The sequence below is a fragment of the Dromiciops gliroides genome, chromosome 1 (genome assembly GCF_019393635.1).
Source record: "Dromiciops gliroides isolate mDroGli1 chromosome 1, mDroGli1.pri, whole genome shotgun sequence".
Lineage (NCBI taxonomy): Eukaryota > Metazoa > Chordata > Mammalia > Microbiotheria > Microbiotheriidae > Dromiciops > Dromiciops gliroides.
The window spans coordinates 32,632,830-32,646,169 of record NC_057861.1 but is presented as its reverse complement, the minus strand read 5'-3'; the positions used below and the strand labels follow the sequence as shown (position 1 = coordinate 32,646,169).

The 13,340-nt window shown below is 35.0% G+C and overlaps 1 protein-coding gene across 2 annotated transcripts in view; it reads left to right on the top strand.

Annotated features, from left to right (window-relative positions):
- Positions 1 to 13,340, top strand: part of MPHOSPH9 (M-phase phosphoprotein 9) — a 65,190-nt gene that overhangs the window by 28,987 nt on the left and 22,863 nt on the right. For both annotated transcript variants that reach the window (XM_043981752.1, XM_043981746.1), the window contains exons 11-18: positions 452 to 607; positions 4,699 to 4,786; positions 5,869 to 6,084; positions 6,849 to 6,896; positions 7,781 to 7,845; positions 10,055 to 10,156; positions 10,820 to 10,954; positions 11,263 to 11,429. In XM_043981752.1, the coding sequence (XP_043837687.1) occupies positions 452 to 607; positions 4,699 to 4,786; positions 5,869 to 6,084; positions 6,849 to 6,896; positions 7,781 to 7,845; positions 10,055 to 10,156; positions 10,820 to 10,954; positions 11,263 to 11,429 (977 nt within the window). The remainder of the gene's footprint in view (positions 1 to 451; positions 608 to 4,698; positions 4,787 to 5,868; positions 6,085 to 6,848; positions 6,897 to 7,780; positions 7,846 to 10,054; positions 10,157 to 10,819; positions 10,955 to 11,262; positions 11,430 to 13,340) is intronic.

The window sequence follows — 13,340 nt, the reverse complement described above, 5'->3', positions numbered from 1 at the left end:
TCTTCCATGATGAATTTCCTGTTTGTATGGGCAAAGTTTCCCACACCATTGAAGTAACAAACCTGGAGCAAAAAATAAAGCATATGTTGACTGAAGTAGAAGACAAAGAAAAAGATTTTAGTATTTGTGGTTTATACCTTACATCTTAAATCACAATCAGATCATTCATTTAAAAGCAGTACCTTGTCCATAGTAAGTACTACGTATCACTTTTACCTTTGTAGGTCTCTGTCTACCCTTTGTCTGTACAAGGAAGTTATTGAACAAGGTGATCTCCGTAGGTATAAAAAAATCTGTGGATTTTTAGGAGACATTTAAAAAATATTAATAGCATTTATGATCTTATCAGTTAATTTGTTATGTATTGTAAAGGCCTGTTACGGATAGGCAGAGAAATAACATGTTCTTAGCCTTGACTCAAACGTAATTCTTTTTTGCTTCCTGTGAACAGAATGAGGCAAAACCTGAGGGAGAAGCATGCTCGCCATGTAGCTGATCTCCGGGCTTATTATGACTCAGAGATCCATAATCTGAAACAGCAGTTAGAGAGAAATGAAGCATCTGCATATGGAGATTTGAAGAAAACCAACCAGAGTCTCGCAGACAGGTAGATGTGCTCTTAGGACTTTCATGTAAAATGGGATATAATATTTGTTCCCTAAATGTATGTGTCATAGATAGGCACCTTTAAGTATAAAACTAAAAAAGGTTTATTGGGGTAGCTAGGTGGCGCAGTAGATAGAGCACCGACCCTGGATTCAGGAGGACCTGAGTTCAAATCCGGCCTCAGACACTTGACACTTACTAGCTGTGTGACCCTAAGCAAGTCACTTGACTCCAATTGCCTCACTAAAAAAACCCCCAAAACCGGTTTATTCACACCAGAGAAAATATTTTCAAGATTTAAGCCTGGGGGCAGCTAAGTGATGCAGTGGATAGAGCACCGGCCCTGGATTCAGGAGGACCTGAGTTCAAATCCGACCTCAGACACTTAACACTTACTAGCTATGTGACCCTGGGCAAGTCACTTAACCCCAATTGCCCCGCCAAAAAAAAAAAAAAAGATTTAAATTGCTAGCTTTTAAGGTAAGTACTCAGAAGAATTTATGAGAGACCTGGACAAGTCACAGGATGGGAAGTATTAATGGCTTGTGAGTTGTGGTTTTGTAAATTTCTTTTCCCCTCCCCTTTTTAATTCTGCCTCCTCCACTCTGCCCTAGAAATGGCTATCATTATACACAGATAGGCATATAGATATATGTGTGTATGTATCTGTATATTTCTGTATCTGTATGTATGTATATATACATACACATGCATACATGTATACATGTACGTATGTATATATACATACACACATGCATACATGTATACATACACACACAGATGAGGCAATTGAGGTTAAGTGACTTGCCCAGGGTCACACACCTAGCAGGTGTCTGAGGATGGTTTTGAACTCAGGTCCTCCTTACTCTAGGTATGATGTTCTATCCACTGTACCACTTAACCGTCCCTTTTCTTCTTCATAGTAAAATAAATACTGCCAGTGCCTTCCACTTGTTCTTATATGACTTGAATTTTCACTGCCTTTATGCTCTATTCTAGCTATTCTCCAGCTTATCAATACCTTCCTTAAATTGTGGCACCCAGGATTGAATACAAAATTCTAGATGGGTTTTGACAAAGGAATAGTAAAGAGAAATACTACCTCCTTATTCCTGAAAGTTTTGCTTCTGCAGCTAAAGATTACATACACTTTTTTTTGGGGGGGGGGCAGGGTAATAAGAGTTAAGTGACTTGCCCAGGGTCACACAACTAGTAAGTGTCAAGTGTCTGAGGCTGGATTTGAGCTCAGGTCCTCCTGACTCCAGGGTTTGTGCTTTATCCACTGCACCACCTAGGTGCCCCCATACACTTTTTTGTTTGCTTTCATTTTGTTTTTGTTTTTGAGTTGTAGTTCTGGAGGGAGTACCCATACCTTGGGATCTTATGGATCTATTAAAATATAAACCAAAAAAAGAAAGAAAGAAGAAATATAAACAAGACTGGTAATTAAATTAACAGTTAAACTATGAATGTTCTTTATAAATGGGGAATATTTCATGATATAGTTTGTATGTTCCTTTCCTGCCCAGATAGATGACCATTGGTATAGTTGAGAAATTTGTGGGAGTAGGGAAATCTGTGTCTCCTGTATAATAAGAACATTTGAAGTAAAAAAAAAAGAGAGACAGAATTGTGGAGGGAGCCAAAGCTTTAGAGGACTTTAGGTTGCAAAATAGTGTGCATTTTCGAGGGAAACTTTAAAAATGCAAGTGATAAAACAGACTAACGGTGCTTGTTTGGGGAGCAAAAATTCTTTGTCTTTTTTTGTGTGTGTGTGGTCAAATGGTAATTTTCTTTGTGTTTTCTGGGTCTGTGTCTTTTGGTAGAGTAGGGTTTTCAGTTTAACCAGCATTAAGTGCTTTCTCTGTGCCAAAGTACTGTGTGGTAAGATTACAGAGTAGCCAATGTCTGTACTGAAGGAGTTTTTATTCTGCTCAATTCTAGTTGTCATTGGGAAAACTAGTTCTAGGGATCTCCATATTCAGTGATAACAGGTATGTCTTCCTCTGCTAAATCAGGTTCCTCCTATAGGAGCTTTCTGAAATCCAGAAGCTGTCAGAGTAAGGAATTAATCAGCTGGAGTGAAAAGTTACAAAAACTGCTCTGTGGCCCCCCAGCTGGGTGACTGATCATGTCATTTTTTACCTTTCTGACACTATTTCCCCATTTGGAGAATGAAGGGATTGGACTAGATAAATTCCAACATCTCGTCCAACCCTGGTTTGATGGCTGATCATGGATAATGGTTTAAACTGGAAGTTAGAAATCTGAATTCTAAGTGCTTCCTGTACCAATTCATTTGACTGTCCTTTATAACCTGTTCTAGTTAGGGACAGCTAGGTAGTACAGTAGATGGAGCACTGGCCCTGAATTCGGGAGGATCTGAATTCAAATCTCACTTCAGACACTTATTAGTTGTGTGATCCTGGGCAAGTCACTTAACCCCAGTTGCCTTAAACATCTAGGGCCATTTCCAGTCACCCTAATGTATATCTTGCCATTGGACTCAGATGGCTCTGGAGGAGAGAGTGAGGTTGGTGGCCTTGCACAGCCCTCCCTCACTTAAATTCAGTGCACTGCAAGTCGTGACATCATCCTGATGTCATGGTCCTCTTTGAGATCGAAGGACAAACAGCACCTGTTCTAGTATTAGAAGTCATTTTGGGGGCAGCTAGGTGGTGCAGTGGATAGAGTACCAGATAGAGTACCGGCCCTGGATTCAGGAGGACCTGAGTTCAAATCCGGCCTCAGACACTTGACACTTAGTAGTTGTGTGACCCTGGGCAAGCCACTTAACCCTAATTGCCCCACAAAAAAAAAAAAAAAAAAGGTCATTTTGAGAAAAATTAACCACTGCTGTAGTATACTCTGATCACAAACTAGACTTCATGCTGCACTTTTTTTGTGGTTTGTTTTTGTTTGTGGAGCAATGGGGGTTAAGTGACTTGCCCAGGGTCACACAGCTAGTAAGTGTCAAGTGTCTGAGGCCGGATTTGATCTCAGGTACTCCTGAATCCAGGGCCAGTGCTTTATCCACTGCACCCCCTAGCCGCCCCCCCCCCCCCATGCTGCACTTTTTATCATCTTGTAATGCTCTAGTTCATATTCTTACTCTTTTTTCCAAAATTCTAGCATGAATCTGTAAATTTTCATTCAGTAGGGTTTGACTGTTAAACTATATGAAAGTAAGAATTGAAAACTATCAAATTTCATTACGTTAGGATAATAGGAATTAGTATTATTGGCATCTTAAATGTGATGCCGATGTCTTAGATAGTTGTTATGGTGCATGGCTGCTATCATCCCACTTTGGACAGTGATCTTTAATCACTTAATTGAGGTTAAAATTTTTTATAGAACTTTCTTCCAACATGATTGGCCAGACACATGGCAGATAATGAATTGTTCTGCTTAATCCCCCCCTCCCATTATGTTATTTTTCGTAATTAATAGTGGTTAGAAAATCTACTACATGTTAGAATCATACTGTTGCTTTCACATGAAACATTTTCCCCACTCAATCACAGTATTGGGGTCAGGTTCTTGTTTCATTCTCTTGGATTTTTAGTAGGTATTTTATTTTGAATATATAAGGCAGCAGATGGGATACTTTTGTCAAGGTAAGAGTCCAGTGATTGGTTTACTTAAAAAAGGGTTCAACCCAGGTAAAGCCAGTTCTTTGACAGTACAATATCTGTCATATGTTACTTGTACACTAACTCCATGACCCTGTACAACTGATGACATAACAGGATAGATTGATTTATTATTATGCTTAAGTAGTTTGTGGTTTACTCTAAATCTTAAATTTTGAACAAAATATACATACACACATATATCAGTTAAATAACACATTCAGAGTTAGATAGTTTTTGAAATACATTTATTCCTCAAACTGTTAGAATATCCTCAATTATTCTCTGAAGTATCTTTTATTAATGTCTTAGATTTTAGCTAACACTTGCCAATCACCTTTAATTTACACACTGGAAATCAACCAGCTTTATGTGTAATTCCTAAGGAAAGAGGTTTCATTCTCTAATTTTTAAATTTTGTGGTCATTTTCTTCTGATTGTTGATTTGTGGTTTTAGATGTGATCAATTAGGTGGTGCTCTCAATGAGGCCAGTGCTCATATGAAAATTCTGGAGAACAAAAATAATTTGCTGGAAATGGAAGTGGTAAGTAATTTGTGTTGTGTTTTGATAGCTTTATGTTTTCCGTATTACATAGGATAGAGATATGAATGAAGGCTGTCTTGTGCAATTTAAGTTGTAATCATTATTTTTAGTGTCAAATCTTTTACAGTATCTTATTGTGAAAGCTGATTGTTTTGAGTATCACAATCTAAGTATAACAAATCACAAAATTTAAGAGAAAGGGACCTCAGACATTTAGTTCCACTCTTCACATTAAAATAGTTTTCTAAAACTTTTTCTACTTGTGACTTTTTTTCACCCGAGAAATTTTTACGTGACTCCAGGTATATAGGTATATATAAAATAGGTATACATAACCTTTTACTATTGCTAATTTTTTTATGACCCCCCCCCATATTTAATTATGTGTCCCCATATGGGGCTTCAACCCACAGTTTAAAAAGCTTTACATTAAAGGAGTCTCTGTGTGGTATGTTAATGCTCTAACTTTCCATTGCTTTGAAATAAATCTTATATCTTTTATGTATTACCCAGGTGTCCTCCCTCTAAACATTAAATTCAGGTGTTAGAATGAAAAATATTTGGTTCTGTCCTTCATCTTTTTCTATCTTATAGTTGGTTGGTATATGTACTACTATTTGGTTTTGTCCTTCATCTTTTGCTCTGTTATAGTTGGTCAGTGTATGTACTAGGTGGCTGGTTTTGATTTTATTTTATATTTTTGTAGAAGACAGAAAGGGTAGAAACAACTCTAAGTTCATAGATTCATTTGCATGTGATATGTATGTAAATGATAAGCATCAAATTGCACCATCAATTCAAAATCCAAAGTCTCTTTCTTAGTTACCAGGATTATTCATTTTCACTACAGAGGATGAAGCGAGCCATCATCTTTTTAGAGGGCTCAGCTTCTAAACTCTCCTCCCGTGGTTCTATCACCTTCCCGTGGGATGTTTAAATTTGATGCTGTTTTCCATTTTCTGTCCATAGTGATGAACTTCACATTCTATCCTCTTACTACTTATAATTTATTTGGTATTTGAGGTAGAGATGTGCTCATTCATTAAGAATAACTTGTAATTATCTTTGTTTTTATTTTGTAGAGTGATTTGAGAGAACACCTCAGTACAGCCAGTAATGCTTCCAAAATTTTGCAGGAACGTATTGAGGAAATGCGAGCAAGTAATAAAGAAAAAGATAACACCATCAGTCGACTCAAATCCCGACTAAAGGATCTAGAAGAAGCATTTGATAAGGCTTACAAACTCTCAGATGATAAAGATGTTAGAATAAAACAAGAAAACAAAATGTTTCAAGCTGTAAGTGAGAAAACAATGGTAGCTCTTGATCATACTTTTAGCTAAGGTTTCAATAATACTCTCTTTTGTTACAATATTTTTATAAACTGAGTTTATTATGACTTTTTTTCAGAGTACATTTGAGTTTAATATAACTTTGCTCTGACTACATTTATACTATACCGACCTAGACAGCTGGGTCTTATTATTTTGCAACGGCAGGGAGACAGAGCTTTAAAAGACTGGTATCACCCCTACCTACCCAATTGCTTTCTGTCTACAATTTAACTGTTGAGGTATCTGTTTCACCATCTGTGTGTCTGGTAAGGTAAAAATGTTAGGAACCAAATTTAGAGCAACTTTGGGGATCCTTGACTTTTTACCTTTTCCTTTTTTCCTTTTTGTTTTATTTTCCTTGAGATTGGTTTAAAGTCTACCATTGTAACTAAGTTTGGTTAACACTTTAGGTTTTATAGTTGTCTGAGCAAAAGAATTTTCTGAAGCTATTCATCACTGGCATGACATTTGAAAGAAGTCTGTTGACAATTTATTTTTGTATTTTTTTCTCAGATTCCTTTCTTAAGGCATAATTATTATATGAATATTTTTATTAAAAATTGGACATTCATTTTGTTTTGTAAAAATTTGTATGTGTAGCTTATGAGAAAGAAAATCTTATTTTAATAAATGCGATTTAAATTCTTTTACGGACTAATTTTAAAGCATAGTTCTGTGATATTTTGTAATAGGTAATGTTATGGTAAAGTTTACTCTTTTCTTTGTAGCTTCTAGGAGAATATCAGTCCCTTGGAAAACAACATGAAAGAGTAAAGGTAGAGACTGATCGTTTATGTTTTGAATAGTAGAAAGAGAACTGAACTGAGTCCTGTAGATTTGGCTCCAGGCCTACGTAATTATATGACCCTAAGCAAATCCAATCACTTATCATCTCTGTTTGTTTATCTGCAAAATGGGGATAAACCTTTTAAAAGGTTTTTGTAAAGATCAGATAAGATGGGAACTGCTTTGAAAAAATGATCAAGTACCATATGTCGTTAAATAACATTGAAGGACGATAATAAAGGGTTTCTTTTCTTTTTTCTTCCTTTTTTTTTTTGTTTGGTGAGGCAATTGGGGTTACCAGGGTCACACAGCTAGTAAGTGTCAAGTGCCTGAGGGCAGATTTGAACTCAGGCCCTCTTGAATCCAGGGCCAGTGCTCTATCCACTGCGCCACCTAGCTGCACCTTATGTTTTTTTGTTTTTTTTTTTGCAAGGGAAAGGGTTTATTTTCTGAGAGATTCTTTTGGGGATATTGTTTCACCTGTCTCCTACAGAATTGTTTGATGATTGTGTTTGAATTTTAAATTAAAGCCAAATTTGAGGACTGTGTTTTAGAAAGAACAGGAATATTTAAGCTTTTGTGTTTTATTCATTTTTCAAATTAGGTGTTTTCTACTCAGAGTATGTCACACCTGATTGATTTGTGATAAGTCCCAAAGTTGTTCATATAATTTAGGCAAAGATCATGTTTATTTTTGTTCAGAATTGTCTGAAGTAGATAGGTGAGGGATTCCAAATTTGTAGAATTAAACCATTTTACATTTTTTAAACTGTTTGGTAAAACATTATGGTAATAGTATTACCTATTCTAAAATGTAAGTAGTAAAAGAAGTGCTTATCTACATCATTATCTAAATTTTCCTTTACTTTCATAGGATACATTAAATACAACTGAGAACAAATTGCTTGATGCAAATACTCAGATTTCTGATTTGAAAAGGTAAAATGTCATTTTATGTGATTGTAATAAATACTACTTAATTGCACGTTCATATACGACTATATTTAAACTGTCTATGAAAAGTGAAATTTTCATTGAACAGTTATTGTCAGCTCTTGAAGACATGAAAAGATAAAGCAGAATTTAGCATGAGATTATGAACTTTATATAATGGTTCTATAACTGTTGCCACAACTTTTCTGTTGTGCTTTTTTTTTTTTTTAACATGGGCATAACCTTAATCACTATGTAGAGTCACAGTACTAGAAAGAACATTTTTTTTTTTTGGTGGGGGACAGGCAATTGGCATTAAGTGACTTGCCCAAGGTCACACAGCTAGTAAGTGTCTGAGGCTAAATTTGAATTCAGATCCTCCTGATTCCAAGGCTGGTGTTCTATCCACTTAGCTGCCCATAGAAAGAACTTTAAGAAGTTATCTGGGGCAGCTAGGTGGCGCAGTGGATAGATCACTGGCCCTGGAGTCAAGAGGACCTGAGTTCAAATCCGGCCTCAGACACTTAACACTTACTAGCTGTGTGACCCTGGGCAAGTCATTTAACCCCAATTGCCTCACCAAAAAAAGAAAAAAAAAAGAAGTTATCTAATTCCAGTTAATAGATTATCATTCTTCCAAAGAAGAATGTATTCAGACCCATCTGAGAAAATTAGGATATTCACTTCCTTAAAAACCTCTAAAAGTCAAGATTATATTTTAATTTTCACGATAGTGAGGAACAGAGATTTGGGCAGTTCATTATAATAAAATTCCAAACAACATTAATGTTTTATTTTAGAATTTATTTTTGTACTTAGCTTTGAATAAAATAACGTCCTATGTTCTAGAAATGTGTAATACCACAAGACATAACTAAGGCCCACTGAAAAAATGCAGTATGGACAAGATCTGAGTAGTCTAGTATTCAGTTCTTCCCTAAATCTGTTTCACTCTAGAAACAGTTCATTTAGCTATTTTATAAACACCAGCCTAATAGACTACCTACCCTCTTTCAGAACTTCTCTTCAGGGAAGGTGATGAATTTTGTTTTAAAAGGAAGCTTCATGTAAAATACTAGGGAATAGAGTCTCAGTGGGAGTCGGGAAAACCTGAGCTCAAATGAGACCGGCACTAGCTGTGTGACCTTGGGCAAGTCACTTAAAGTCTGTCTCAGTTCTCTCATCTCTCAAATGGAATAATTAATAGCACCTACCTCAGGGGCAGCTAGGTGGCACAGTGGATAAAGCACTGGCCTTGGATTCAGGAGGACCTGAGTTCAAATCCAGCCTCAGAACTTGACACTTAACTAGCTGTGTGACCCTGGGCAAGTCACTTAACCCTCACTGCCCTGCAAAAAAAACCAAACAAATAGCACCTACCTCCCCAGGCTTGTTTTGAGATAAAGGAGATAATCTTTCTAAAAGTGCTTAAGTAAGTCCAGTACCTGGCACATAGTGGGTGCTATATAAATGTTAGCTGTTTTTATTATTGCTTATCAGAGTACATGTTAAGATGTTATTCAGAAGTGACATTGGAAGCAGGGGTGCAATGAATAAAGCCCCACTTAGTTAATTCTGTTTGTTCACATTTCTCAAAAAAAAAGTTAGGAAAGTTTTGTTCATATTTTACCTGAATCCCTCTTATTTGTGAGTTGTTTTTATCTTTAGTGAAAACAGAAGTTTCTAATTGATGCTAATTCTTATTTTTGAAGATTTTTGTTTTAACTAAAACAATTTTAGGTAATTAATATGGAATCTGAGTTTTTAAATAATATTTTTGAATTTTGTATTCAATTGTAGTAGATCTTTTTTTTCTAATTGTGTACTGTATTTTTTCATGGCTTTATAGACTTTAAAATATATGTAATGCATTTTTACACAAATTCTGAGATTAATAAGCTATTCTATATACAGTTTAAAGCTTTAATAATATTTTCTCCCATTCAAAATGTTCCTTTATGGAATTTAATGGCTATATTTGTTTTGTTTTTTCTTTTTTTCCCCTTCTTTTCCTCATTTTTTTTAATCTGTGGCATGATTTCAAAGTAAACTTATAATCAAGAACAAGGTCTCTAAATCAGGAGTATTGGTAGGTATTATATTTCTCCTCCCTGCTTTCTTTTCCATGAATATCTGTTCTTAGAAATAAAATAGTTGAAATAAAGGGGGTCTGTATCTTAAACTATTTGAATATATTTTATTACTTTTGAATTAGAACAATTACAAAACTTGAAGTCCAGATCAAGCAAGTAGAACATGAAAATATGTCAAAACTCCGTATTAATACCAAAAATCAAATATCACCATCCCTTTCCAGGTAAGCTATTTCATCTCATCTGTATATTATAAGATAAGGGTTATACCCATTATTAGAACTTCAGCATTTTTTTCTTGCAGAGAAATAAAAGATGGGGTTTAAATTTTAGTAGAGGGCTCATCTAACCCTGGAATTGGTCTCAATTCTTCATTATGTATTTGGTGGTAGGTAAAATTTACAACCAGGCCTTAACATAACCATAATTTTTGCTTAAATTTGACATTTCTTATAAAAAGTTTTAGAATAACTATTTTTGTATTAAGTAGACTAGGTAAATATAGTTCTTTAGTATTGTCTATAGAGCAACATTTGTAATGTATTGTAATTTTTATTTAAATTTGGTCTAAAGTAAACTGAACTTTAGCACTGATAATAGAATACAGACTTGTTTCCTGGCAATTACTTTAAAAATAATGTGAATGATGAGTCCAATCTTTTTAGCAAATACATTTGTCTTAAGCATTTCCTTCTAAGTATTTATTTATTAGTTTTATATATGTTACTGTATTGCCTTTTACAATTTCATTTATCAAAAATATTAACTTTTTCATTAGAACGAACAAGCCACAAACCATTAACCCCTGCCAAAAAAAAAAAAAAAAAAAAAAGAATGCCTTACTTTACCGTGTTTCTTAACTGTCCTGATGTTTTCCACTCCTGTAGCACGGTAACAGCTTCTGACGTTAGCAGGCGGAAGTGGCTGATACCAGGAGCAGAATATTCCATCTTTACTGGCCAGCCTTTAGACAGTCAAGATAATTTGGTCGATAACCAGCTTGGGGAGTCCTACTCTCTTAGGTAGGATAACGTCAAAATATAGCGTATGTGGGAAATGCTCTCTGTTTTCAGTTATTTGCAAAACATTTTGGTGAACTACATACATTTTCATGATCATATTTTAAGAGGTTCATTTGCCTTTTGTTGCTTGGAACATCTTGAAGGGTCATCAGTCAGTTTGTTTTATGACTTAGATTTGGGAATGGGCTTTAATTTGTAAAGCATTTCATTCAAGTTTGAATGTGATCCTCAATTGACCCATATATAAATATGTTATTTATATAGTAATTACTCTTAGTTACTTATGTTTTTAACAAAAACTTTTTAAGGTACCATACTCCTCCTGAAAAGGACTGTCCACTCAAAGACTCACCAAAAAGTTTAAAAGAAAGGGAGGCTTCAGATACATCAATTGTCAAAGTTTATAAAAATCACGAAGAAGGAAAAATATTTAAAAATTGGGGCACACAAACGGAGAATGAGGACACTTCAAATAGTAAATATTTATTCCTTTCCTTCTGTGTATTAATTTTTACTTTCTGTCCTTGCTATTTATATATTTTTACAGATTACATTTCTTTCTTTAGCATTAAATTGTTCAAGTAATAGAGTAAAATTACAGTAATTAATTATTATAGTCTAAAGCCCATTTTATAGATTAGTAATTGAAACAACTTTTTCATCATATCTGACAGTGGGTTAAAAAGAAAAAGTATAAAGTTATAGTAAAATGCTATAAAGCTGAGATTAAAATATTGGGTGTTGGAGGGGCTGTGGGAAAGCTGCAGACGCTAACCCACTGTTAGGGGAGTTGTGAAAAGATCTAACCATTCTGGAGAGCAATTTGGAACTATGCTCAAAGGGCTATAGAATTGTGCATACCCTTTGATCCAGCAATACCACTGCTAGGTTTATATCCCAAAGGTATCCTTCAAAAGAGAAAAAGACCTATTTGTACAAAGATATTTATAGCAGCTCTTTTTGTGGTGGCTAAGAATTGGACATCAAAGGAATGCCCATCAATAGGGAAATGGCTAAACAAGCTGTGTATATGATGGTGATGGAATATTATTGTGCTATAAGAAATGACAAGCAAGATGACTTCAGAAAGGCCTGGAAAGACTTGTATGAACTGATGTGTAGTGAAGAGAGCAGAACCAGGAGAACATTGTACACAGAGACCGCAATATTGTTTGATGAAGAACTGTGAATGACTTAACTATTCTCAACAAGATAATGATCCAAGACAATTCCAAAGGACTATTGATGAAACATACTATCCACCTCCAAAGAAAGAACTGATATTGGGGGAACAGAGACTGAAAAATGCTATTTTTAACTTTCTTTTATTTTTTTTCTCTTATTCAAGTTTTCTTAAGCAAAATGACTAATCTGGTAATGTTTTACATAATCATACATGTATAACCCATATCTGATTGCTTACTGCCTCAGGGAGGGGGGAGGAGGGAGGAAAAGTGGGATAAAAATTGGAACCCAAAACTATAAATAAAAACGTTTATTACCCTAAAAATAAATGAATGAATGAATGAATGAACGATTGAATAAATACATTGATAGTAAATAATGGATGAATGAATGAATGAATTTTTAAGAAAAAGCTGAGACTGGGGGCAGCTAGGTGGCGCAGTGGATAAAGCACTGGCCTTGGATTCAGGAGGACCTGAGTTCAAATCCAGCCTCAGACACTTGACACTTAACTAGCTGTGTGACCCTGGGCAAGTCACTTAACCCTCATTGCTCTGCAAAAACAAACAAAAAAGAAAGAAAGAAAAAAGAAAAGGCTGAGATTAATTGGAGTGATATATATTAGTTGGTCTCAGAGAAAAGAAGAGGAAATACATCTCTCCTTTTATTTATTTATTTATTTGTTTGTTTGTTTAGAGGTTTAATTTTTCCCCCAATTACATGTAAAAACAATTTTAATGTCCATTTTTAAAACTTTGTGTTCCAAATTCTTTTCCTCCCTCCCTCCCCAAACCCTTTAAGAACTCAAGCAATTCAATATGTTATACATGTGTAGTCATGCAAAAATATTTCCATATTAGTCACATTGTGAAAGAAACAGACAAAAAAAAACTTAAGAAAAAGAAACTAAAAAATATGTTCTTTCTCTGGAGATGGATCACATTTTTCATAAGTCAAGAGTTGTCTTGAATCATTGTGTTGATGAGAATAGCCAAGTCATTCACAGCTGATCATCTTATAATATTGCTGTTACTTTGTATCAGTACATTTCACTTTGCATCAGCTCATATAAGTCTTTCCAGGTTTTTCTGAGAGCATCCTGCTCATCATTTCTTAAGCACAATAGTGTTCCATCATAAGCTCATCCCACAATTTGTTCAGCCATTCCCCAACTGATGGGCATCTCCTCAATTTCAAATTC